Source organism: Dreissena polymorpha, chromosome 4 (assembly GCF_020536995.1).
Source record: "Dreissena polymorpha isolate Duluth1 chromosome 4, UMN_Dpol_1.0, whole genome shotgun sequence".
Taxonomy (NCBI): domain Eukaryota; kingdom Metazoa; phylum Mollusca; class Bivalvia; order Myida; family Dreissenidae; genus Dreissena; species Dreissena polymorpha.
Window position 1 is genome coordinate 5,695,087 of NC_068358.1, and position 27,894 is coordinate 5,722,980.

Sequence of the window (27,894 nt, forward strand, 5' to 3'; positions counted from 1 at the left end):
CGCTTTCAATGGATAAAAATCAATCGATATATCGATCAACAAAATAAATTGGTGTATCCAACAAATTTATTCTATACGATAATTTCAGTCAACAATTTATTTATATCTTCACACTAGAGTCAATCAATAAATAGGTCGGTCGGAAGTTTGCATCAACATCCGAACATATCAGCTAATCACGAAAAGAACAAACATGAAATCACTCTTTAATCCGCATTCGAAATAAAATATACACAATAAAGACAGCCCCTTTAAACAGGAGTCTGGGCAGCTCCCGATAAAACGTTATCTTGCCAATGAGCAAACGATTGAGCCGTGCTAGTATCAGTCCGCTCTCAAACCTTTTAAACAAGGCATGGCGTTGATAGTTTGAACGGTTCGAATCTGGATTATACTCGGACATATCAGAACATTTAAATGGAGTGCTTCATTTGGATACTCGCGCTTCTGTCGTGTCTAAGATATAGTACGTATCGGAGAAATAAGTAAATACGTAGTTGACGGACTTCATAAAAATGATATTTTAATTAATTTTTATGATTTTTATCAACAACACAAGTAATTTGCCCTTTTATCTAAAACAAAAATTACAAACGCACGTCTATTCAAAGACCGCATAGGGCAATTGCATACTTTATTATACACTAACGTACTTTGATTTTATGTAAAATGCTTTTCATTTGAATTATATATTCAATTACTACGGTGGCATGGAGGTGACATTCATTCCTCTGTTTTTATTTTATTTTTTGCACTCCTCTTTTTTCTATCTCGTTCATTCGACATATTAATTCGAAGAACGACTTACTAACACGTGGGAATGAGTTAGCTATGTCGTAAGAACGACTTGCAAAGTCGAGGGAATGAGATAAAACAAGAGGAGTGCAAAACTACATATACAAATATACATATACATACATTTATATAACGCAAAAATTATCAACATATTCTATTGCGCTTCACAATTACAAATTAAGCATTAAGTCGAACTATAGTATACACTATACATATATGGTTTTAAAGTAAAGAAATAACACCTTAATCAATTATATAAGTCATGTCATTCATTAGAGTGAAGCTCCTATATATCGTGACATATTTCATAATGAATTATTTAACTTGAGTTACTAGCCCTGTGTAATTAAGAAATTCATATGAAAAATAACTTATGTATGTTTTGCTGATGTTCATAATACTGTTCTTTTTTACGGTTCAATGTATCCATCGTACACAGAAATTTATGATGCGTTTATATGCTCATACTGTGTGATCGGCAACTATAGCTTGATCGCCATCGTACTATCGCACTGTCGCCATCGTATTGTCGCACTGTCGTCATCGCACTGTCGCATTGTCGTCATCGTACTATCGCGTTCTCGCATTCTCGCCATCGTACTATCGCATTGTCGCCATCGTATTGTCGCACTGTCGTCATCGTATTGTCGCATTGTCGCCATTGTACTATCGCGTTCTCGCCCTCTGGATTTTAATGTGTAACTACGATGGCATTACGGTATTCCGTACTTCTCCGCTTGTTTTAATGATTATTGTGTTGTTCATGTACGTTTTATGTATGTTTTGTTTACTTGTGAGTGTGGGCATGTGAGTGGGCGTATGTGGTTGTATGATTGTGTTGGACTGTATATTAATTCGACTGGTACGTTCAATGTTTGTAAATAAAAGAGGAGTGCAATAAAAAAAAGAGCAGTGCAGTAAATAAAGGAGTGGTGCGTGAAACAAAAGAGGAGAGAATTTTAGCCAAGTGGGGGAATGACTTACTAACTCGTGGGGACGATTTAGCTATACCGTTTAAACGACTTACTAAGTGGAGGGAACGAGATACAAAAAGAGGAGTGCAAAACTAAATAAAAGAGCGGTGCAGTAAACTATTTTGTTTTCTCGACATTTACCGGTATATTTTGTTTTCTCGACTTTTATATTTTGTTTACTCCTCGTTTATAATTCAAATGAACGGATAATAAAAATATTCAAATATTTGGAGAGAAAACCTTCAAATCTCATTGGTCGACCATTCAGAATCTGGTTAGTTTTGCACTCCTATTTTGATATCCCTTGACTTAGCAAGTCGTTCCCACGACATAGCTTACTCGTTCCCACGAGTTATTAAGGCGTTCCCTCGAGTAAGTATGTCGTGGGAATGAGATAAAAAAAGAGATAAAAAAAGAGGAGTGAATTTTACCTCTATTCCACCGTAACTACTGTGTTGTCAATCGTTTTATAGTGAAATTAACAGTAAAGTTAGCACCTAAGTATATTTTGATCTGTACATTTTATTATTGTTATGTTCATCAATACGTTTTAAGGACAACCTTTTATGTATTCATACCTGATTTTTACACACTGGAATGTCGATGTACATAACACGCAAATGTCATTGTTCAACTATTAAAAAAAACGCAATAGCGTAGTCCCAATTCTGATTTGGAGTCTAGGTAACTGTAAGTATAATCTTATGCTAAAATAATCGTCTGTTAACGGACGAAAAAAAAGATAGGTATGTCTATGTTGCATACATCTTTATATACAAACTTAGATTAATTTACTAAATTCGCGCTGAAAAATGGTTTTAGTAAATATGCACAGTTATCTAAAAGCCTTTTTTTATACATTATGCAAATCGCAGTTTTCTTTCAACCAGGTAATACACATACCTGTTTCAACTAATTGTTGGAGATATACCCTTTGTGTTATATTACCATGGTCATGCGATAATGGGTGTTATTCAATATGCAACCAGCGTAGATCCAGACCAGCTTGCGCAATCGCTGCCATGTCCGCTATTAAGTCCCGCAAGGTTTCGTGATCTTATTAGCGGACAGGGTAGCTCCTGACGAGACTGCGCAGGCTGGTCTGGAGCTACGATGGCCAAATATGGCATTATACCCAATTACGCATGACGTTGCTCATATTTTTGTTTTTGTCAGTCCTGACAAGAGCAAACGTAGGATTTTACGTAAAGCAATATGATAATGACATGTAGAAAAAGGTAGAATTCTCTTTTAATGTCGAATAATAATTCCTAAAATAAAATACACAATAACATAAAATTATAAGAAAATGCATTCTCTCTGTCGTAATGGTACTATCATTTATGTTTATATCTACACAATGATAAGCGCTCATAAAATATTAAGCAGTTTCTAGTGAGGGCGAGAACGTGATACATCAAACACAAACACAAATCAGGTATATTCTATTTATTAAATTTAGTCTTTTTTATTCAAGGTAGCGCAACATGTTTATGCGATTTCGACGAAGGCAGAGATTTCTGTGATTGGACCAACACAAATAGTTCGGCGTTGTCATGGAAACTTGGACGCGGACGCTCGGACGATCGCATGTCCGGTGTTCAAAGTGACCATACCTGTAAAAGTAAGTACAACCTTTTTCTTACTTATGTGTTTTAAACAAAGCGGACTTTGGCGGGTTTATCCATTAAGCCTCACTTTACGAGCATGTTTTGCATGGTTAGTTTTTGCAGTTGTCCTTTACGTTCATGATGTCATTTACTTATGGCATTTGCATTGCCGTGACCTACCAACTACATAGTACTACATTTTGCTCAACCAAACCCCTCCCACTCCTCACAAACATGCGGATGTCAGTTTGTCCGTACCTTGGCACCAAAATCTTATCAGAAGTATAACTGGAGACGTGTCTCTCTCAATACGGTGTCCCTATGTGAAAAGTCAATGTCAAAAGAAGTCAACGAGGGAAAACTGGAATGATTCTTGAATAAAACTGCTTGTTATTTACTCGTTCATATGCAGATATAAAGTAGCTCTAGACATTTACTAAAGACCACACGATCTGTGCGTGTCAAAACATGTGTCGATGGGGACCACGTATCTGCACATGTCTGTGCAATCTCAAAATGTATAATACATATTGACACCACAAATAGCAATGCGTTCTTTTCAATTGCTCAGGAGCTAAATATAATCTTATAGCGTTCTCACATTTTGTTCACATGATTGTATGTACGTTCTGCTATGAACATAAGTGGTTTTTGTATAAATTGAAAAATTAATTCTGCAATAGTATTTAATATCTGACAATATTTTAAGGCGTGTGCCTTTTTAATCAAGAAAGGAAAATGATTTTTTTTTTAAACGTGACATGGTATATTGCAGAGTAAGACAAAATACCTACAATGCTACCCGCAAATGATTAGTACCAATATACTTCGTTTTTGTATTTTAAGAAATATTATAGCTAAATATTATATGAATCACTACTGCTTGAAGTTTTTTTCAAAGTTACTTGCTTTGTATCATTTTGTCATTACTTTCGTGTTTGTCCGTTTAGCATCGAGCAACTTTATACTAAGCATAGAACTAAAAGTAGCATGGGGAATATTAGTCTCAATAAGAGCCGCGTCGTGCAAAAATGGGTCCTATGTCAGATGGGTCCAGTGTAGCTCCAGACCAACCTGCGCAATCGAAAAGTCTGGTCAGGAGCTACTATGTTCGCTTATTAGATCACAAAACCGTGCGTGAATTAAAAGAAAACATGCGAGTTCCTGACCACACTGCGCGAATGAACAGGCTACTGTGGCCGTAATCGCATAAGACCCATTTCCGCATGTAGTGGTTCATAAGGTATTTGTTGCCGCAAAATTCAACGAATGTAGCATATAAGAAAATTATATCCTCCAGTATAATTATAGCTCTAATCCGGAATACGCGTGTGCAGTACTTTGAGTTTTCGATCACAATTTAATCGTTCAACGTCTAGTTTTATACAACAATTGAAGATATAGTTTTTATTTATTATTGGAAACTATGATCCTGGATGACCTCAACTTTAAAAGCAAACCATGACATTTTAAACTAAAATTCAGCGACATGACGTTTTTTTTGTAAAGATTGTTTGTTCCAACCAAACACAATAACTAAGATATGAAGTGATCTTGTTCACACATTGTATGAACATTTGTCTTAAACTGACCATCTTCATTTTGAACAAGTGTAAATGGGCGTTTGAGTGTTATTTTCGTTACGCTGTCTCCTATTTGTATACCACAAATGAGTTGGCATCCTTCAGCAGCGGCAGGTAATATGTGTCTCCGATTATTCATTACGATAGGTTGTATTTTTTCCGTGCGCGAGCGGCGATATTCGTAGGTACGGTCGACCAGTGCTTTTAAGTTTGATTTGGGTGGTGAAAACGATATATGGTAATTTTATATGTACGTAAATAACAAGCGATATATGATATTTTCTATTTTCATGCACTGGCGTTGATATCACTATAGGAATGGTCGACTTTGGCTGTGGTATTTTTGTTTAAATGAATCTTCTCACAGGCATGTTTGGACGTTTTTAATTAATTGATTTAATTCTATAAATGTAAACATCGGAACAACATAGTTCAAGTAAAAAACAAAAATAAACTTAAAGAATGAAAAAAATAATCCATATGGGCGCGTTCCACTGACCCTTGGAGTACAATACAGGTTTACGTTTTTGTTGAAACGGTCTGGGTAGCGCGTATATCATTATATGTCTAAAGTTATATCAAACTGCAAACACAATGCGAAAATATTCATGAGGTGCAGTACGTAATATTTTCATAATAAACCGTGTGCTTTCATCATCTTCGACATAATTTGAAGCGATAATCATCCATTGTAACTTGCGTTGTACATCAGAAATGTCAGAAAATACCGCCGATAATTTCCGCCTAGCTACGCTCTTGACATAGTACACGCTGACGTGATATTCCGTCTCGTGCCATCGTAATCAATACTATTAACATCCTTTGAGGACATCATCTCATAGATAACGGGACAGAAATAGTAATTCTTGAATATCCTAATGAGACTACTTCTTCTAGGGGGGAGTCGTAGTTGGAAATAATGGCTTACACGTATCACGCTTTTGAAGTGTTGATGCCTTGTATGCAAATCATATACAACAAATAGATTTAATCAGGTGATATAAAAAATTAATTTTGACCTAGAAAATGAAATGACCGTACACTTATTTCAGTACATCTACAAGGCTGAACTACATAAATAATGAAATTTATATCTTATGCGGACAAAACAACACATGTTTGGCACAAACGCACATGTACATATCTACCCGTACTCATATTAACGAACTATGTTGTATTTTTCATTTAACACTATTGTGTTGGAGGGGGGGGGGAGCTAGAATATCCATTCATAAGCCAGCTTACAACTATGGTGGCCATTCATGAATGCGCTCATAATATATTTGAAAACAACGATTGCGTCAAACGTAACTCCAAACGTTGTCCTTGGATAGTTTCATGTACATCTGTAGAAGTATGTGTTACACTTTACACCTTTGTCTAGCAAATAGCTATTTACAATTATAAGCATTAGTGCTTCTTTTATATTTTACATATACACGTGTAGTATAAGTTTTATGTTACTTATAATATTTTATTTAAACGAAATTTATAGTGTTAAGTTGGACGACACAGTTGAACATTTTACTGATGAAACTACGCAAGAGCATTGGTTTTAAACTTTTGATACCGTTCGATCGGTCATGGGAAAGACGCCGGCCTCCTTAAAAGCAAGTTGGAGACATCACAATAATCGTGCTCATGCCACCGTTAACACGTTTAAGGACAATCGGGTGATAATCTTTATGTCGCGATATCAAATAAGGAGTCAATATATATACACGTATAGTATAAGTTTTATGTTACTTATAATATTTTATTTAAACGAAATTTATAGTGTTAAGTTGGACGACAGAGTTGAACATTTTACTGATGAAACTACGCAAGAGCATTGGTTTTAAACTTTTGATACCGTTCGATCGGTCATGGGAAAGACGCCGGCCTCCTTAAAAGCAAGTTGGAGACATCACAATAATCGTGCTCATGCCACCGTTAACACGTTTAAGGACAATCGGGTGATAATCTTTATGTCGCGATATCAAATAAGGAGTCAATATAAAATGAGAGCAATCTGGTCATGAGCGTCGCTGTCTGCTGTAAAGTAATGTGGACTTCTGTGGTCTCATTAACGGACAGAGTAGCCTTTGACCAGACTATGCGCATGCGCAGGCTGGTCTGGAGCTACGTTGGGCGCATTTGAAATAAGGCCCATTTTCGCATGACGCTGTTCATAGCAAGATGTAAAATAATTGTGCCTCGTTCGTAACCTAGGTATTGCATTTTGTGTACATGTGCTTAAACATTTAATTTGATTGTCTCATGTGGTTTTGCCTTAAACATGTGTCTTCGGGAATGGAAACAATTCTGAGTTTTATAACCACGCAAAAACAATGAGTGAATTATAAGTTGCTGATGTTTGAACCATATAGCGCCATCGTCAGACTATCTCTCGTTAAGTAATTGTTCATAATCAATTTATCATCAATTTGGCGATAATAGATGATAATGATCCTTTCAAGTGGGATCTGGTGCGCCATTAAGATGTTCGAACCATGTGAAATTCGCACGATTTAACACTATTGTGCCTAAAGGTTACATTATCAACTTGGGATCGAACAAAGACGCTCCCAGACGGTTGTTTCCCTGTAACGACTTGACTTTACTGTCCTGCTTTCAGCTTTGTGCGATGCTCTTGGTACATGTCTTGATCTTGAACTTTTACTACTGTGCTCAAATTATTCGTATTGCTGATATTTGTTTGCATGTTCCCAATTCGGTACATGTATTTGATATTGAACCTTGACTCTGATACCGCAATTGTTTTTATTTTTAATACCCCTTTTTCAGACTCGCAAGGGCAGTACATGTATATAGCAGGACAGGACGCTATGGCCCCAGGTGAGGTCGCGATCATTGAAAGTCCAATCCTGACCTTGACAAATGAAGACAGTCTCTACTTCTGGTACACAATGAACGGCTTTGGTACCGGAAGCCTAAGTGTAATCAGGGTTGAAGCGAAAGAAAACGCGACGGAAGTGTTATGGTCGAAATCGGGACATCAGAATAGTGAATGGTTGCGTGGCAATGTGACACTGAAACCAGGGGTTTTCACCTTAGAGTTCAAGGCCACGGTGCGACTTCCAATAGCTAGCGATATTGCCATTGACGACGTTTATCTCCAGACTGAAACTCAACGTTTTAAATGTAAGTTTAAGCATTATAATTTATGGTCATTTGATCGTCTTCACCATCATGCAAACCATCATTAGTATACTCGTCGCCTTCATCATCAACAACATCAGCAGCAGCAGCAGAAGTAGCAGCATTACACTTCTCATTATCGTTTAAAGCGCTATCATCATCACCCTTATTATCACCGTCATTACAATCAACCGTACACAGAGAAAGCGCTATAATTGTAATAATTATCATGATCAATTTCGTGTCTCCTAAGATTTGTTTGTTTTATAATTAACTTTTTTTCTTGTTCAAAAATTACATTTTCAGTCTATAAAAGTCCTATTATCGTCATTAAAACGTTCGAATATGAACTGACTCATTTCATTCAAATCGTGTGATGTGTTTAATCTTAATGTTGTACAATCTCGATGATGAAAGAAAGTTTATCTCAATGTGTATGCATACTTTCCGAAAGCTTTTAAAGAACATGATTACAATGTGTAAAACATAATTGGAATTTGTATTGCATTTCGATATAAACATGCTACTATAATAATTTATTGGGTAGTAAATTATCATGTTAATTGACATACATTTTAAATGCAGGATATACAATTACATAATGTACATTTGTCATTGAGTTCATATTGTGCAGTTATTGGGTGCAATTTTTCTGAGCACCTTTTTTATATTATCATTGTTCTGTTGTCGTATTATTCGAGTATATACTATTGTGTAAATTGTCGAATATCAGGGTTTGCCTGATTTCCGTGCACAACGATACAGGTTATTAAGGAACACTTTTAATACTACACGCACTATTAATGGCAGTCATAGAGATAAAATATATATTAATAGATATTAATATAATAATCTCAGATTTGTAAGGTCATCAAATCTCGGTTACGTAATTGTTGTATACAATGATTAATAGCAAAGTATCAGTTAACATGATTTAACCCATTTATGCCTAGCGTCTAGAAAAAAAGGCCTTGGCAAACAGCGTAAACTCAGATGAGACGCCGCGTAATGCGGCGTCTCATCGGGGTTTGCGCTGTTTGCTTAAAGGACTTTCTGTAAGAAATATTCTAAATACAGAAATAAATATACTAGACATCCTTAACTTTGGAAATAAATTGATCCAATTTAGAAGGATGGGAGAGTCCACTAGACATAAATGGTTAATTTTGGCGATTGGTCAAAAACGATAGCCGCATAAAAAGTTTAAGGTGAGTGGCAATCTATGCTTGTGAAAGCCATTATTGACTCGTTCGTATCGAAATCGACATAATGTAAATAAAAAGAAGCAGACAATTGGTTTGTATTTCGTTAATCAAATCAAACATACTAATCTACAAATGATTTTCGGCTGTGTTGAAGCTGCTAAGTTATTGCCCCTTTAGATGATAACAGGACCTACTGCTCTGTGCAGACGACCACGACAGCGCAGGCCCATCCGACAACGGTCCCCGCCACGACAGTGACCGTCCAAACTTCCGCCCGGACTACGACCGTACCGCCATCGTGCACTGACAAGTTTAAAGACGCCGTCACGCTTCCTGGGTCATGTGACTACGAGAATGGCACGTGCGGGATGACGGTCACACCAAATACAACTGCCCCGAACGTTCGGTGGTTGAGGACCTCCGGTTCCCATGGAAGCGCAAAAGACAAAAATAACTATATTCTTGGCGATCACACATTGGTTTGGAACGGTAAACACGATAAGTCATGTATATGTAATCTGCTTTTATTATAAGTAATATTTATCTTGCCATTATTTTAATGGAATCATTCAAAATTAATGGTTTTATAATTACATTTAATATAAACGTTACGTTTTTCAAATTAAAAGTAATTAAAGATGTGTCAGGCAAACGAAACTTACTTCATAGTGTATATTAACAACTTCGTGATTTTGATGCGCATTAAAATCCCAATGAGGTGATTTGGGGAGCGCTGTTTTATATATTTAGATGCATGTATTTTTTACATCAATACTAGTAATTTAAATTATTGATACCAGTTTTTATTTAATGATATTTATTGTTATTAATAAATGTATTTTCTGAAAAAAAATCGATTTAACATCAAGTAATCTAATTATTGATATATGAAAATCTAAATAATGATTATCTAAAAATCGATGTTTGATAATATCAGTAAATCATTCATATTTGTTCATATCACTATTTCGATTTTTTTATTATATAACAATAATTTTTGATATCAGTTGATCAAATTCGTGATATAGGAAATTCCTCTTATTTTTTACATAAAGAATTAGATTTGCTGATAGCAAAAACTCTAGTTTTGTTATCAAGAACTTAAATTCTCAACATAAAAAATTAGACCCAATTTCTCGACATCAAGAAATTAGCTACATATTTCTGATTATATTCCTGATATTCATGCTCGCATCAGTTCAAGAGTAAAACAAAAGACATTGTGGGATACAACAATAATATAAATACGTAGATCATGTTGTCTTAAACTACATTTAGTCCGTGGCACGAAGGTAATGTTTAATTCTTATCATGTTTCACGTCTTTCAAGCCAAGTCCCTCAGTATCAGTCAGATATGATCTTCGTTTTGCAAATTTGGTTAGTCGACAACTGATGGATTTGTTGAACAGAATTCAACATACAAATGTCTCAGGAATACGCTTCTAATAACACGAAGGACAGTGCAAATAATATTCAGCATTGAATCTAATATCATGAGAGTTATGCCCCGTGTTTAGACGTGTAACCTGTCCGAGCTTTTTATTAGAGACGCATAGTGTCAGCAAGTCATGATTTTCTGATATCCAAAAATTGATTTTTATAACAAGAAAGGATTTCCTGTTATAAATTAATCGATTTTCTATTTCAAAAATATCGTATTTCTTTTCTTATGCAAATTATAATATGTCTGATATCATGAAAACGATTATTTGATATCAGCAAATATTTCTTGATATAAAAAAAATCGGATTTTTTATATCAGAAAATACGAACGATTTATTGATATCACAAATTATTTTCTGATATCAAAACACCGATCTTGAATATCAATAATTAGTTTTAAAATAATTAAAAAAAATAAAAATTTAATATTAATAAATGTCCAAAGAATAGTATAACGTCGCCCCATATACACGATATGTATTTAATGCATTGGCGTAAAGTGTCGTCACACATCATCATGTGCGGTCCCCGCAGGCCAATCTGTCAGAACACTTCCTGCCGACAAAGGATTTTTGTCTGAAAGTGCCATCCTTTTAAAGTGCAATCCCATTTAAAACTGGGTGTCATCCCTGTTTAACCTGAGCGGATTGCACAAGCTTATCTGGAACGGCACTTTACGCACATGCATTCAGCCAAGGTATTCCAGAACGCGGTTCATATTTTCAGTTTGACTTTCTCTCATTTCGTGTACAGGGACTGCGAGCGGGTTTTACATGGGCTTCCAAGAATGCGGTTGGTTTTGCTTTTTGAATCCCTATTACTCGACCCAAATGGAGACGGTGCCAGTCTACACGAGTCCCATATGCCTGTCGTTCTGGTACATCCTTCCGGGACCGGGCTCCAACCTGGAGGTGCTTGTGCGGGAATTCACAGGGGTACTGCACAGTGTCTGGTCTCAACGCAACACGTCCGACCACGGCTGGCGTCTGGCATCCCTGTCCATAACCGCAGATCCACCGTATACGGTAATAAAACGAGCAAGGCTTGACAGCAAACAAGCGTTATAGACAGGAATACATGATTTAATTTCCATGTTAAACTAATAATTTTCTTTAAATGAATTAAGTGCATTTGTGAATTTTCACACACAGAGGATACCGTTTGAATACGGGAAAAAATAATGTTTCGAAATGTGTTCACAAGGTTGTGTTCCAAACAATGAATCAACCGTTGAAGATTTCGGTCGGTATTGATGACGTCATAATGGAGGCTTCAAACATAACCCTCGAGTACTATAAAGATATTGCAGCGTCCATGGTGTCACTTGGCAACCGTACGTCGCCAGCGTCTGTTACCTTGCCGATCACCATGACTACAGAGTATCCAATAACAACAACGGACCTTCCGACAGAGAAAGGTTACTTAATTTGCAAACAAAAGACATATCATTTAAAAACACACACATACAATCATAAAAAAGTCATTTTAAAATTGTTGTGTTTATAATAATAAATCCTCTTTTTTGGTTAAGTTACCATTATTTAGAGAAAACTATGACCAGAACGTGTATATTATGTGATTATTGTTGGACATAGTGACTAATGATGTACGCCAATACCTGTACATCAGTTGATAGCGAAGTTTCGTACGTTTAAAAAAAATTACAAATACTTTGTTTATGATTATTTGTTATGCAGTTTTCTGCGACTTCGACGAGGAACGGGAGTTCTGTAACTGGAAAGGTCACAACGCGTCATCGACGTCGTTTACGTGGAATCTCCGGCGCGGGAAATCTGAAGACCGGATATCAGGAGCGAAATACGATCATACATGTCTCAGTATGGACGCTTTTTGACATTTCCTAACTAACATAAAGTTTTACAATATAGTTTTGTATTGCAAACGAAATGTAGACAGTTCAGCACGCATTCGCTCTATCAGTAATGTTATGCATTAGAGTCGTGTTCTGAGAAAACGGGGCATAATGCATGTGCGTAAAGTGTCGTACCAGATAAGCCTGTGCAGTCCGCACAGGCTAATCAGGGACGACACTTTCCGCCTAAACTTGATTTTCGGCAAGGAGGGACTTCCTTAAAACTAAAAATACCATAAAAGCGAAAAGTGTCGTCCCTGATTAGCCTGTGCGGACTGCACAGGCTAATCTGAGACGACACTTTACGCACATGCATTAAGCCCAATTTTCTCAGAACGCGGCTCATTAGATTTTCCTAACCGTATTTTACAGATGAGCAAGGATCCTACATGTATATAGCAGGCAGGGACGCTATCGCCTCAGGTGAGGTCGCGAGCATTGAAAGTCCGATTCTTACCTTAAAAAGGGAAGATAATCTCTTCTTCTGGTATACAATGAACGGTTTCGGTACCGGAAATCTAAGTCTTATCCGGGTAGAAGCAGACGATAACGCTACGACAGTGTTATGGTCGAAATCAGGACATCAGAGCCGTGATTGGTTACAAGGCCACGTGACCTTGACACCTGGAACCTTCACCTTAGAGTTTCAAGCCACAGTACGGCTACCGGTTGCCAGTGACATCGCATTAGATGATGTCTATCTTGAGTCCGAATATCAAATTTTCACTAGTGAGTATCTGTGTTTTTTTAAATATGCACATTTATCTGTTAATTACAGTAGTGTCTCAAATGCTTAATAATGCGTTTATTTTATTGTTGTTAACAATATGAAAGTCAAATCTCTTCGTATACTTATATATGTTATTGTTTGTTATTTCCATCAAAAGTATTTCCTTTATCAGAGTCCAATAGAACATATTGTACATACGTTACAACAACAACACCCACCACCGTAACAACCACGACGACACTAGCCACAACGAGGTCATCCAAGACCACCAAAGTGCTCGCCGGTACTACGAGGTCTCAGTCCATCTGCAGGGACAAGGTCAGGGACATCGTCACCCTCCCGGGGTCATGTGACTTCGAGAATGGCAGGTGTGGAATGACCGTAACAGCCAATGAGAGCGTGAAGACAGTTACGTGGCTAAGAAAAGCAAACCATGGCAGTAAACAATACCTAGATGGCTTTATAAGTGGTGACCATACCCATGAAAGAGGTAACAACGCGACCTTACATTTCCGACAATACTACTTTTTGAAATGAATTATTTAACGAGCCTTTGAAAATTGCGAGATGGCGTTAAGGACTGGAAGTTAAAAAAAGATAATCAAATTTCACCAAATTAAATCGCTGTTCACTTCAAACGATTGATTAAAAAATATACCAGTCGCTGCATTAACAAATGGATGCCACCTCCTATTTGTAGCGCCACCTGCTTGGCCTTGGCTCCATCTCTTTTTGAAAATGCAAACATATATTGTGCATCGACCAGAAACCAATATTAAAAAAAAATACACCAACATGTGTAAATGTGAAATCAATTGTTTGAGTTCATATACGAATTATTTTGATTGAAATGTATTCACAATACAGGCAAAACACATCGATTTTCTTGTTAAAACTCCAATATTTAACAACAAATAAAGGTCCGCATATTTCCAAAAGGGGTGTAGATCTAATGGTATTTTTATGTAAATTTTTGATCAATGATCATTGTTAATCGCACTGCATTGTCTGTTTTTTAAACTGAGGCAAATATGCTGAAAAAAAACCTTTTCACCCTCAAAATTTATCCATCGTTTTTCAAATCTTCCTGTCTTTAGCGTCACCTCGGAATTATGATTTCATCAGTATGAGCGCATCTCCAACAAGAGGTGGCTTCAGTGATAAGCGGCCGGATAAGAATATTCGTTGCGTTTCCAAACTCTGAGAGAATATAAACATCGTTTTCTCAGGTAAAACATCGAATACATTACCCGACATGTTTTATATGGCTTTTAACAGAAAACGCCACTGGATTTTACATGGATTTCCAAGCATGCGGAGTATTTTGCGTTTTTAAACCCCTCTACTCGACCCGAATGGAGACGGTGCCAGTCTACACGAGTCCCATATGCCTGTCGTTCTGGTACATCCTTTCGGGGCCGGGCTCCAACCTGGAGGTGTTTGTGAGGGAATTCACAGGGGCACTGCACAGTGTCTGGTCTCAACGCAACACGTCGGATCACGGCTGGCGTCTGGCATCGATGTCCATTACCGCAGACCCGCCGTATACGGTTCGAACCTTTTTCTTTAAAAAATCTATCCTATTTATTGTTAAGTTTATGTTTATGGTCAATAAATTTTGCAGCCGAATAAAAATGACATGTATGATGTGGTCATTTGGTGGCCTAAATGATTGTACCAAACAGTATGTAAATGTAATATTGTATGGATTTTAAATTATTCATGAACATACTGGTAAGCCCCTGTCAAAAAAAATGAGCCTCGCTCTGTAAAAACGGTGCTTAATAAATGCGCGTTATGTGTCGCCTCATTTTAGCCTGCGCAGTCCGCACAGGCTTGTCAGGGACGGCATTTTCCATATAAACTGGATTTTCGCTAAGAAGAGACTTCCTCTAAACGAACAATACCATAAAAGTAGAACGTGTCGTCCCTGATCAGCCAATGCGGTCTTAATGGCTTGGTGCTCTACTATATAATACAATCTTATATCGACGATCATAATGTAAGCAAAAAAAATCTTAAAAGCAATGCTCTCATATCAAGTATTAAAGGGGCCTTTTCACGTTTGGGTAAATTTACAAAATTTAAAACAGTTGTTTCAGATTCGCAAATTTTTGTTATAGTTATGATATTTGTGAGGAAACAGTAATACTGAACATTTACCATGCTCTAAAATAGCCATTATATGCCTCTATTAACGATTTAAAAACCCGAAAATTATAAAGCGTTGCAACGCGAAACGAATTAATAATTTGGAGAGTTCTATTGTTGTCGTTATATTTTGTGAAACAACGAGGATTGCTTATAAAAGTATAAAATACATCTGGCATTGCATTCGGAAGAATGGACGTGAGGTCTAAGTGGCTGACTTTTTACAGGACTCCTGGGTTTTTTTTCTTTTATTTTTTTTTGTTATTCTTGATTTATTTTACTGGAGCTTTTTGTATCCAATGTTTACATTTATCAATATAAAGCATTTAATGACAAACTTCAAAACTTGCAAAAATCTGTGAAAAGGCCCCTTTAATAGCAAAAATTATGCGTTTCTGAATTGTCGATTGCAGATAGTATTCCAGACAGTCAACCAGCAGAATAGCATCTCTGTCGGAGTGGATGACATCGTAATCCATGCCTCAAACATCAGTATTGAGTATTACAAAATGCTAGCCGGATATGCATCATCATCCTCAACCATAGCAACAACAACCACGATAAACCGAACATCACAGGTAACTAGCGGAAGTTCACAGCCAACAGTATTCACTGACGTCTCGAGAGCGTTCACAACTGTGACAGAAATTCCAGTTACTGGCGAAATAAGTTCTTCATCCTCAACATTCGAGACCACTGCGAACTGGGTCCCATCTACGTCGAGTCAGACGATGCCAAAGGAAACGAAATCCACACTCGCCACTACGAAAAAGCCTGTTCCGACAACAAAAAGTGAAGACAATAAGCTTGGTAAAAGCGATGAACAAAGGTCTGAGCAGAAGTCGACGGTGCAGTTGGTTGGCTACAGTGTGGGTGGGTTAGTAGGGTTAGTGGCCATTGTGGTGTTGATTTACTTCATATTAAAGATGAGGACAAAGCTTACCGGATCTATCCCGGCCGATTTACCTCTAGATACACTGGAAAAGAATACGCCTATTGTGCAAGTGTACTCAAATTTGGCGTACGTAGGCACCAACGGACACGCATTTAATGGTGACGTTAGCCGAGAAAAATCATGGTCCGGTAAGAGTAACGGAAGAGTCGATATGATCGAGGACTTACAGAATATCAGCTCGAAAACCCCATATAGCACTCGCTTATAACAGCATGTATTTGTCTCTATGAATACGCATTGGGCGAAAGGTAGCTATTCAAATGCTTAGTTGTACATATGTGTTTTACTTTAATTACACAATCGGTGCATTGAAGATATTGCGTTTGGTGCCAATTTCTACTTCAGCATAACAACTGTTTATATATTTACATATAGATCTACAACGTTTCGTTCAATAGAAAATGACGTAGATACACTGTAAAATTTGAGTTGTTAGACATTTCTCTTACATCCACAGATATGCTTCAAAAACGATTACCGGTGTGTCTAATTGTGAAGTAGTGTGTCTACTTACTTCATTCCGATGAGTTGGCCGTCACGTACATGAAACACTATTTGCCCAAGGTTGCATGCATGGTTTAAAGTTTTAAAGTCTCTCAAGCATGCTAGGTGTATCGGTTAAGTTGTGAGTGTCGTCCATTAGGATCCCACACAGCACATGGTACAAACGTGCGTATTCATTGTAAGCTTGATTTTTGTGTAATTGGTTCTTCTGTGAAACCAGAAGTACTAACCAGGTCGGCATCAAACTGTACCCGCGCAATCTTCTTACTACCTTTGGCAAATAAACCTAGTGAACATACTGCAAGAAGGAAACCATTGTAGGAAATCGGAGGAATAATTTTCATAGAAGTCGTTACGAGTAGGTGTTTTACCATGGAGTTAATACTCAGTTTCGTATCCAGTAGTGATCCAGTAGAAATAAAGGAAATAAAAAGGACATGTTCAACTTTTTCCTGATATATTTCGCCACAATAGGTGTTTTTAAAGTTTGTTTTTACAATTGTTTTGTTAATTAACATAAAGAAAATGTAGTCAATTTGTAAAAGCACAATTGAAAAAAGCCTATTGAGGCGAAATATAACAAAAGTGAGTGAACATATATTTGTCTATGGCATTTATATTGAGTCGTGCTCTGTGAAAAGGGTGTTTAATGCATGTGCGTAAAGTGTCGTCCCAGAATAGCCTGGGCAGTTCGCACAAGCTAATTAGGGAAGACACTTTCCGCCTCAACTAGATTTTTGCAAACAAGAGACTTTCTGTAAACGAAAAATACCATAAAAGCGGAAAGTGTCGTCCCTGATTAGCCTGTGCGGACTACACAAGCTAATCTGGGACGACACTTTACGCACATGTATTAAACCCTTTTTCACAGCGCACGGCTTATATTTAATTGTATTCATGTGTATAAAAAGCGGTGTATTCTACACTACATTAAGTGTTATGTTCTGCAATTGTTGTCAATTAGTATAGTATGCCATTATAGTTTTCGCAGAGAATAAATTTTATTTGATTTGAAGCGTGTTTTCTAATTATGAAGTATGCTTGATTTCATCACCACAATTGTGACAATTAATGCATTCTTTCGCATACGCTAATGAACATATTATTTTCCCATTTCCGGTTATAACACGATGAATTCTCACGCGGAAAAGAAAAATCCTATCAAAGCATATATCCACCCACATTGGATACATGTTAAATCAGCCATTAAATATAAATAGAATAAACGCAAAGCTGTTTCGAATATACTCAAATATTATATTCGGCATTATGATGTTTCTTTCACTTATAAGTCGCGTTGTGCAACCCTAGATATAATTCCACATGCGCCAAGCGTAGCTCCAGAACAGCCTGCGCAATCGCACAGTCTGGTCAGGAGTTACCCTGGCCGCCATAAAGACATGCACGGTTTTGTGGTCTGGTTAGCGGACTGGGCAGTTGTTGTACAAACTGCTCGGTATGCGCAGGCTGGTCAGGGGCTATGATGGCGCATATGCTCAAGATGCATTTTATCACGAAGCGACTCATTTGTGAACACAAGTATATATGATATGTTTTATAATAGGCTCATGTCTGCTAGTGGTACTTGTTTAAATGTTTATGTAAACTTTGTTAAGTACTTTGGTTTTGTAACATGTTGTGCTGTGGATTTTTATTAATTATGTTAAAAAATACTTATTGGAAACAGTTTTGGATGGTATTTGTTCATTTTGCAGTGATTCAGTTTGAAATCTGTATCAATAAGTCCCTGTGCCATATTTTGAAACCATGGGTTCAGACTAAAAACAATGGATTCCTGATTGTGCCTTTGTAAAGTTACTAAACATGAGACGCCTTATCCAAGGGCTCATTAAACAAATTTACAGCTAAAACAGAAATATACTTTAAAGCAAGTAAAAGCTTGATTTGTTCTTCTTCTAATTACAAACACTGAAACATATACATGTTGTAATATCTTAAACAAAGAACTGTTAACATCTTATATATCCGGATCGCGATATAAAATTTGTCAGGAGATTCATACATGATACATATATATACAATACATATATATAATAATTGGTATAACAATAAACATTATTCCATGCCAGTATTCAAATGCATATAATTAAATTTGTAATCCGACAAGCATAACCGAGTTTTATCGTTCACGTAAAGTTTAAAATTATATCCAATTATAAACACGGAGGGATCGCATGTATTTCGCGTAAGTCATTTGTCCTTAGTAAAAGCATTCGAAAATTATACTTCCATTCTCGGGGAAAGCGTGGGCTTTACAATTTGATTGCTGAATAAAAACTTCGTAGCTCAGAGAACTTGAAGAAAAGAGAGATATTTACTTTTTGTCTAAATATTGGTAGTGTTTTTTTTGTATTGTGGAAACTGTTTCTATAAATTAAAGACAAGTCGTTTACGCTGTATCTACAGCGCTACGGTCGCTGAGGGTATAATTATTCTATGACAGAAAGAGTTAATTATGTTGACGGCGTGTATTCGGCTGCCTATGTGCAATTTGGCTGATACGATTACAGAGAAAAATATGTTTGACAGCTTCAAGTATGTCAGTGAAAGGCGAATTCAATATGGAACGTTGTTAAGGGTGACACGCGCAAGTTGCTTCATTCACTAAAACATTGGCCTCGTGCCGATTCCAAAAGATATTGAGCCTAGGAGGTGGCGCTAAGAACAGGAGGTAACGTCAATGCACATGTTCAGCTTTTATAAAGTGACATATTTATGTAACGGTTTCTATGTTTTATGTTACCATTACCTAAATTTGTAAGTTGACTTTTTAAATTGTCAAATCTATACTTTGACTCGCGAACGGTTTTGACAGAACAGCTAGTTTTTCACAATGTACTGGCGGGTTTAAACGTGTATCTGTGTAAGATAGGACAATTAAACATTGAACAACTTAAGGGTGTCCATGTATCTACATACCGATGAAATACCGGCCTTTATTGATGTTATCGATACGACCGTTTATTCATATATTGTGCATTGGCGCCACCTTTTGTGTTTTAACGCCACCTCCTTGGCATTTGCTCAATTTCTTTTGGAATAATCCAAAATTATCTGTATGTTTGAAAAGGCGCCAGTTTTATTTCTGTGAATACAGCATCTTGTTTACGTTCAAAGCAATTGTTTGATTTCGAATGCGATTAAATTGGGTGGCAATTTCAGAAAACATCGATTTGCTTTTAAAATCTGCACCTTGTCACAGCATAAGATCTTAACGTTTCCGAATCGGCTGTAATTGTATGTTTACGCAAATTTGTGGTTGAATAAATTTTCGCTGAATCGCACTACATCGCTCGAGTTATAAACTAATGCGAAATATGTTTTAAAAAACATGTTAAACCTGCTCACCCTGTAGAATTCTCCGTGTATTTTCAAAACACCCTGTCCTTAGGGTCACCACGGTAGTAGCATTGGGTCGTTTATTAATGAATAAGCGCACGTGATTAACGGCCTCGTGTTTGAAAACGAGTGGTCCTCAGAAAAAAGTGCGTATAGCACGTCCCGCATGGCGAAGTTAATCGCTAACGCTGGTTGGGTAAGTAAGATTTTGAAATAAATACACTTTTAAACTTATTCAGACTGGTTATTGCTTGATATCGAACATTTTGAAATCATAACTAACACTATTGAATTCAAACAAAATTATGTGGTAATAATTTTGTTTGCATTATATGCCATTTTAGATAAAAAGTATAATACAAATAGCAAAACATCATCCTGGGACATGTTGTTTACTTTCAAAACGAGGCGTAGCGTCTACGTCTGTATCTAAGACCGTTTGTGCCCATCTGTCCAACCCAGGTCTTTACTTGTTGTTCATAATACCAGTGAAATGCTAAAGAAATGTCTTTTCTTGCACACATCGGCAAGGTTTTATCATCTATACTGCCTCCAGAATAGCCGATACGCCCTGCACGCATCGATAAGGTCCCATCATTTAGAAGGTTTTCACAGTAGCCGATACGCTCTGCACACATCGATAAGGTTCCATCATTTACAAAGTCTTCACTGTGGTCGATACGCTCTGTACACAACGTCGGACATGTTCACGTACTTTTAGGAGCCTGTCCAGAAGCGCCCCAACTTCAGCATTTCTCTCCGAATAATTCATGAAAAGCTCATAGATTACATCCGCGAACGCAGACAGTCGCCGACTGATGCACCGCAGTTTCAGGCGTTCCTTATCCGCGATGCAGCCGACGTTCAACAAAACGGAAGTGTTTTCGACGATATTATTCACCTCCACGTACATGTCGAGCGTGTTTCGCAGTAGCGTCTGGCTGACAGAGAACGAGTTGCCGAGTTCCACTTCCTGTCCCTCCACGACGACCCGCTGACCAGCCTGGATCCGCCTTCCAAGCTCTCCTTGGACTGACTTCGTCAACACCTTCAAGGCTCGGTTCATGCGCGACTTTCTGGTAGGATGCTGGTTGATGTGATGTTTTATAGCTACCTTATACCATCCGTGCCTTTTTCGTACTTCGGTTGGATACTCGGCGACTTTTATTTTCTTAGTATTATAACCTCTTAAGCTATAGGTATGGCAGTCGGTGTCATGAACGTTACCGTCCCATGACTTTCCACAGCCCCAACAAAACGCTACATGGCAGACACATACCGTAAACCCACATCCTACTTTTCTCTCTACAAATTGATGACAATTGGGACAGTACTTTCCGTTTGCTATGAAAGCGGTCACATGATCCGATGGAAGAACATATATATCGCCGTTTATCTTCATCTTCTGAATGTATTCCTTGAAATCAGAGCACGAAGCCGGCCAATGAAACAATCTTAAACAGTCAAAGCAGTACCGCCCACCGCATGCACACTTCGATAGTTTGTTATCCACGCTGTTGACCATAATCACGCGCCCACATGTAGAATTCGGGCACCATTTCATCAATTCATTCTGTTCGATGTGGGTATTATGGCGTTTACGTGCGTACCTTATGACGTCACGAAGATTCACCAATGATATTAAGGTACCCACGTCCACTTTCCTATCGCAACCATATTCAGGGCATCCGAGATCAAGGGCGCCAAGTTCAATCTGAGTGGACAAATGCAAAAGCCAACACGAGTCACAAAACCAATGGTGACATGACATCAGCGCGGTCCCGGATCGTTCTGAACAAAGTAACTCGAAACACACGGAGCAGAATCGGTCTGTTAGAGTTGACACATCAGTTGCGTCATCCTTAAAGATCTCGTCAAAATAATTTAACACGTCGAACCCATCTTTTTCGGCTTCCTCGAAGTTTGTCGTTTCTTTGATGAGCCATTTTAGAACAGTTTGGTTGTTGGGTCGATAGGACTGGGACACCCACTTATTGCATTCTTCCAGAGTCGAGGTCTTTTGAAACGTTTTGAAGTCTGATCTTGTCGTTTCCATGTTAACAGAATCCACTGGGAGTGTTTCAATGTAAAATAACGTTCGTTCTATTATTTCTTCAATATTTGTTTCAATGTTATCAAAGATGGTTTCTATTTTCAAACTCTTAATACCCCTCCTGAAATCAGCGTTAATGTGCAATTTGTATACAGTTTCGTTTATATTATTTATTTCCTTTTCGGTGTCTTGAATAAAAACAAGAAATGCGTTGAAAAATCCCTCGCTATTCCTGAATGTAGGACACGATGACACTCGATTTGATATATTCAAAACGAATTTTCTAGGAAAGCAACTACCTTCAACGTAATCGTTTCCAAACATTTGAGTCATTTTTTTAGGGACAGTTTCTTCGTTCTTTAGAACCACGCTAACGTGCAGCGTGTCTACATCTGTTAGTTTAACAGCTGCTGTTTTCTCACGTGCTCCTTCGTGGACTGGATCTTTCTGCATATTATTCAAAATTACAATGTGTCCTTTCTTATTATTTGTATTGCATTTACTTGTCACAGAAATATCGCAACCATTTGATAAGGGCCATTTCTGTCGCAACACACGGGCGGCTCTGTTCGTGTGAACTATCAAGTCCTCTAGCGATATAGCGTAGCCCTTCTCTCTAACTTCATCGACACCATCATCATCAACGCATTCTTCTTCTTTGTCAGAAAAGCTCTCGTTATCGTTCATGATATTAAATTCGTCATACATTTCACTAATAATTTCCTTGCGGTGGTTATTTTTTTGCATATCTCTGTAAAGTCTGCCACGGTGATCAAACTGTTTTTTTAAAGAAACGGTGTCTCGTTTTTCCATGGCGCTGTATGCAAGGAAGCTGGTCTGTGGTGTTGGCACATGGACTTCGTACCGAATCTGCGGTCGCTCAATAACGGCTGTTTCTTCATCAGGCTCTTCGTTCTCGCCATTTTCACGCCGGCGTCTCCATTTTCGGTATTCACGTTTTGAGATCCAAAGCTTAGTTTTCAGCACGCTGTTTGATTGGAAGAACCCGCCTTGGTCTTTGACCTTGAACTGCCTCTCCTTGTTAATACGACCATTCTTTAACAGGCCGTCCGTGGCATAGACGCTGACGCAGTTTGCGCTCCTGCAGATCCGGTGACGGAGTATCAACTGAATCCCAATGTCCTCCAAGGTTTCATGATTTAGGATGAGATCTTTTAACACTTCCGGGATCTCCCACCTTCTCCGTTTGTTGAGTGTAAGCTCAACGTTTTCCGGAAGACTCTCATTCTCACACAGAGCGCCGGAAGTACGGAATCTAACATCATCACTGTGGCCCAAGTTAGACCAGATGAGATACGCCGAGCGCCTGATAACAAATAAATATATTTTGCATTAAGATTTTTTTTAATTAAAATACATGTTGTTCAACTCGATCTGACGTTTTTGAGTTTAAGGCATCTTTCTATTTTTGTATCAGACCCGTCTACCTATCTGCTATTGATATAGGGTGTCTATGTATGCCGTGTTAATATAATAACACATGTTTCATAAAAGTACTGAGCGCACTACGTTTTAAGAAACTATTACCTCCAGCCACAAACCTATATCTCAGCTGTAAATCAACTCCTTTAAAGATGTATTAATTAAAGAGGTGACACTAAGGACAAAAAGTTTTATGAAACCGATGCAGAAATCTACAGTATGAAATGGTTTTATTATGTTTTTTATTAATCATAAATCTTAATTTGGTGCCACCTCCTCAGCATATGCTAAATCTCTTGACGATAAATAAAACAAAATAAACATTTTGTATTTCGACCAGAAGTCAAAGAAGTTTTGTTCATGCAATAACATATATATTTTTTAAAGCGATATTTTGGTGTCATTATCGATTTAGTTATATGGTAATTTGCTCTTCAAACAGGAAAAAAACATATATTTGCTTTTAAATACCCAAATCTCTTTAAACCATATCACAACTTATAAAGTTCCTCACGTGATTGTATGTTCATTTACATTTTTGTAATGCAATTGGTCTTTGCTCAATAGCACAAAATTGCCCATGTGAGTTTACTAAGGCGTACTATTTTGAGAAAAAGTTAATGAACCTTTTCATCCTCTAGTATTGTTCATCCTTTTTTAAAATCTTGCGCGTCTATGCACCACGTGAGATGGATCAATTGCTCATTTATTAATGCATCTAAAACAGTTGGGGCCAGTGAGTATCGGCCGTGTATGCGCAATCCCGAAAACGGTCTCGATATAGAGTATCTATATATGACGTGTGATTATGATAACTAAATAATATATTGATGTGTTTTATCGAGCCTTATTTTTCTCCAATCTCCTGCACGACGGTTACATTACATTCACCTCTGTGTTGGGCTCAGAACGGACTATTGTTATGAAAGCGTCTCATTTATGTCATGATCATACCAAGCGTTCATCATTGAGGTTACAGTATACTAAACAATCTCTTGCACGACGGTTACATTGCATTCACTGCATTAAAGAAAACCATCTCATACCATGATATCTTATATCAGTCTTAATTCATTATTATAAAATTGATATGGTTTCCTGATGTTAAGAAACCAACATACATACACATGTCGAAGCAATTCCTAACGTCACTCAATAAACATTATGTTCAATTGTTGACATTTGTAAAGTGCGTGAAATGATTCCATCTGCGTAAATGGGCAATAAAATAGTTCCAAAGAGTTGCATTAAAACTCGCAAGTTTTTGCACGGTTTATCGTACATTTAAAAGTCATATTTCTTAATTTAATGCATGCGATCTTAAATATCCATTCAATTATACATTGAATGCGTTTGTTCGGTTTTAGCTATTTTATAGATAAAATGGCGTGCTGAGCCTTTCGCAGAGTTGTATGTGAGAGCAAGGAATGACAACTCTGCGTGGAGATTGATTTTTCTCTTGTTGTACCACTGACTTTGACCTTGACTCACACAAATTCAACCAATCATGACGAGCCTTGTTTAAATACTTTACCCTAACACTATCGTTTTTTACATACAATGTAGTAAAAACAGTAAGATTTATTACTATGCCACGTCTAGTATAAATCCTTCTGTTAATATGTTGCCAGTATTTATCATAGTTCTTCTAATATCATAAAATACTTTATTACATTTCTTATAAAACAATAGTTAATAAAAAATTCAACAAATAAAAGAGATGATATTTATCATTATTAAATTATCAAAGTAAGTTTTATTTTTAGAAACCCGCGAACATTCGTTATCAATACTCCCGCGGTAAACATTCCAATTTTCTATTAACTTTTGAAAGTAAACATTGATATGAAGGTTATGTATGTATTTGCAAATCGTTTGTGTGTCTGAAACGTCTTATTGCCAGGTTAATTGAATGCATTATGTATGGCAATTAAGAAGGTGTTTTGTAATGGTCTGAACAAAGCGCTGTGCTTTCTTCTGTTTATGACACGTACCTTCCAATATGCCCATCTAATGATTTAGAAACACTCTATTACTAAAAACATTCATAGTGATGAGTATCGATAAATAAAATGGAATTTTGAATATTTTACGTCATAACAACAGTAGTTTCCCTCATTTGAATAACTGCAATTGTTTAACTTCCTCGGCGACGATATTTTTAAGATTCATTTTAATAATCTGTGCACAAGACCTGTATATGTATTTATAATACAATACGAATTTACCTGTAGCGCTGTACGAAACGTTTGTTCATCCCTTCTACCGTATGCCCTGAGCGGGTTCCATACTTTCCAATTTTGAACACCATTTAAAATGTTTTGTACTTCCAAAGTGAGTTTTGATGCTGTTATTTTCTTCTTCAGTATCATGCTTTATATACCACTGTTGCGCTAACTTCCGCCTTATTGTGCAATATTGAAAATCTATTTTTAGACGAAATGAGTTGTCGTTCCGTGTTCTCACATACATTTAAATATGTTATCGTCGTGCGAGAGATAAGATGGGGGAATTTATACTAAGGTATTCAATCATATATAGATCTTAGCTTTAAATTAAAATTAAATCACCAGTCCCATGTGATACCAAATGGTTCGAAAAAGCCCCCCCCCCTTCCCACACACACGTTTACACGAAATCTCCATAAAGTTTAATTATATTACGTAACAATTAAAGTTCAGAATGTGTTTAAAATAAAAAAAAATAAACATGGTTTAAATAAAATATCGTATTCTCATTAGTATACAATTATATATGAAGAACAGTATCTATTCAATAAGCGGGTTTTTGTAATTTAAGCATTTAATGGGGTTTGGTATCCCAAAATAACTCGGACATAAGGGTTATTATCTTAAAACAAGAGCACCGCATAACGGGTGCCAACGCTCGGCTGCGAAAGCTTGTCAGATTTTTTGTTAAATTTGTTTTAGAGGTCACAGTGACCTTGACCTTTGACCTAGTGACCCAAAATTGGGTGTGGCGTGTAGAACTCATCAAGGCGCATCTACATATGAAGTTTCAAAGTTGTAGGTGGAAGCACTTTGATTTTAGAACCAATGTTAAGGTTTTAGCACGACGCCGTAGGCGGACGGCTGACTGCGGACGGCGGACGACGAGCTGGCTTGGACAATACCTCGGGTTTTCTCCGAAAACAGCCGAGCTAATTAGTGTGCAAATGCAAAACAATTAGTTTTGAATTTAGTCTCTCTATTTCCACATACCGTTACCGTTACCGCCTAACGCGTTAATACAATTGTAAGGGAATCAGTTAACTTAAAGGTTCTCAAGGAAGACATTTTTTGAGACGGAAGCGGGATATTAGTTTATGTTCACATTATTGTCAACTACTTGAAGCATAATATGAATAGTCTGCATACAAAATTACCACAGACTCTCGTAAACGATCAGAAATAATCGCTATGTGTTGTATAACCATCGTGCGTTGTGTACCTTTTTTTCTTCATCCATATCACATAGTGCATAAGATAGATTACTAAGGATATTATTAATTATGCTACTTCAAAGAAGAAGGGATACATGTATATTGTTTTGCAGGAGGTCTGTCTGTCGGTCAGTCTGTAGAACAGTTCGTTTTCGATCAATAAGTCGTCAACGAATTGACCGATTGGGTTGATACTACACATGTGCATTGGCCTTGGACAGTAGATGACCCCTTTTGAAATTGGGGTCACTAGGTAAAATGTCAAGGTCACTGTCACAATAAGTGTGAAAATCGTTTCCGATCAATAACTCGTCAATGTATAGACCGATTGTCTTAATACTTTCTATATGCATTTGCCGTGGACCGTAGATGAACCTGATTGAAATTGGGATCACTAGGTCAAAGGTCAAGGTCACTGTCACAATAAGTGTGAAAATCGTTTCCGGTCAATATCTCGTCAACGAAAAGACCGATTGGCTTGATACTTCACATATGCATTGGTCTTGGACATTAGATGACCCCTATTGAAATTGGGGTCACTAGTTCAAATGCCAAGGACGCTGTGATAATAAGTGTTAAATTGGTTTCCGTTCGATATGTCATCAAAGGATTGTGTAATGACTGTCGAGGG

The 27,894-nt window shown here is 37.3% G+C and overlaps 3 protein-coding genes across 8 annotated transcripts in view; 1 reads left to right on the forward strand and 2 right to left on the reverse strand.

Annotated features, from left to right (window-relative positions):
* The window catches only part of LOC127880012 (coiled-coil domain-containing protein 112-like), a 175,059-nt gene that overhangs the window by 22,904 nt on the left and 124,261 nt on the right, over positions 1-27,894 (reverse strand). The gene's annotated exons all lie outside the window — the stretch shown is intronic.
* LOC127880008 (MAM and LDL-receptor class A domain-containing protein 1-like) lies at positions 300-18,654 on the forward strand. 3 transcript variants are annotated; one of them, XM_052427204.1, is made up of 12 exons: positions 300-466; positions 3,247-3,393; positions 7,750-8,106; positions 9,486-9,797; positions 11,506-11,777; positions 11,956-12,169; positions 12,450-12,590; positions 12,998-13,354; positions 13,528-13,845; positions 14,634-14,905; positions 15,920-16,709; positions 16,919-18,654. In XM_052427204.1, the coding sequence occupies exons 1-11, from the start codon at positions 418-420 to the stop codon at positions 16,667-16,669; spliced, it is 3,189 nt and encodes a 1,062-aa protein (XP_052283164.1). In that variant the 5' UTR covers positions 300-417; the 3' UTR covers positions 16,670-16,709; positions 16,919-18,654. The 3 variants fall into 3 exon arrangements, with proteins under 3 accessions (XP_052283164.1, XP_052283163.1, XP_052283165.1); XM_052427203.1 differs by having other exon boundaries at positions 15,920-18,654; XM_052427205.1 differs by lacking the exon at positions 300-466 and adding an exon at positions 1,495-1,513 and having other exon boundaries at positions 15,920-18,654.
* Positions 18,861-26,260, reverse strand: LOC127880009 (uncharacterized). The gene is made up of 2 exons (XM_052427206.1): positions 26,050-26,260; positions 18,861-23,705 (listed from the first exon to the last, which is right to left on the reverse strand). Exons 1-2 carry the CDS (start codon positions 26,130-26,132, stop codon positions 20,981-20,983), a joined length of 2,808 nt encoding a protein of 935 aa, XP_052283166.1. The 5' UTR covers positions 26,133-26,260; the 3' UTR covers positions 18,861-20,980.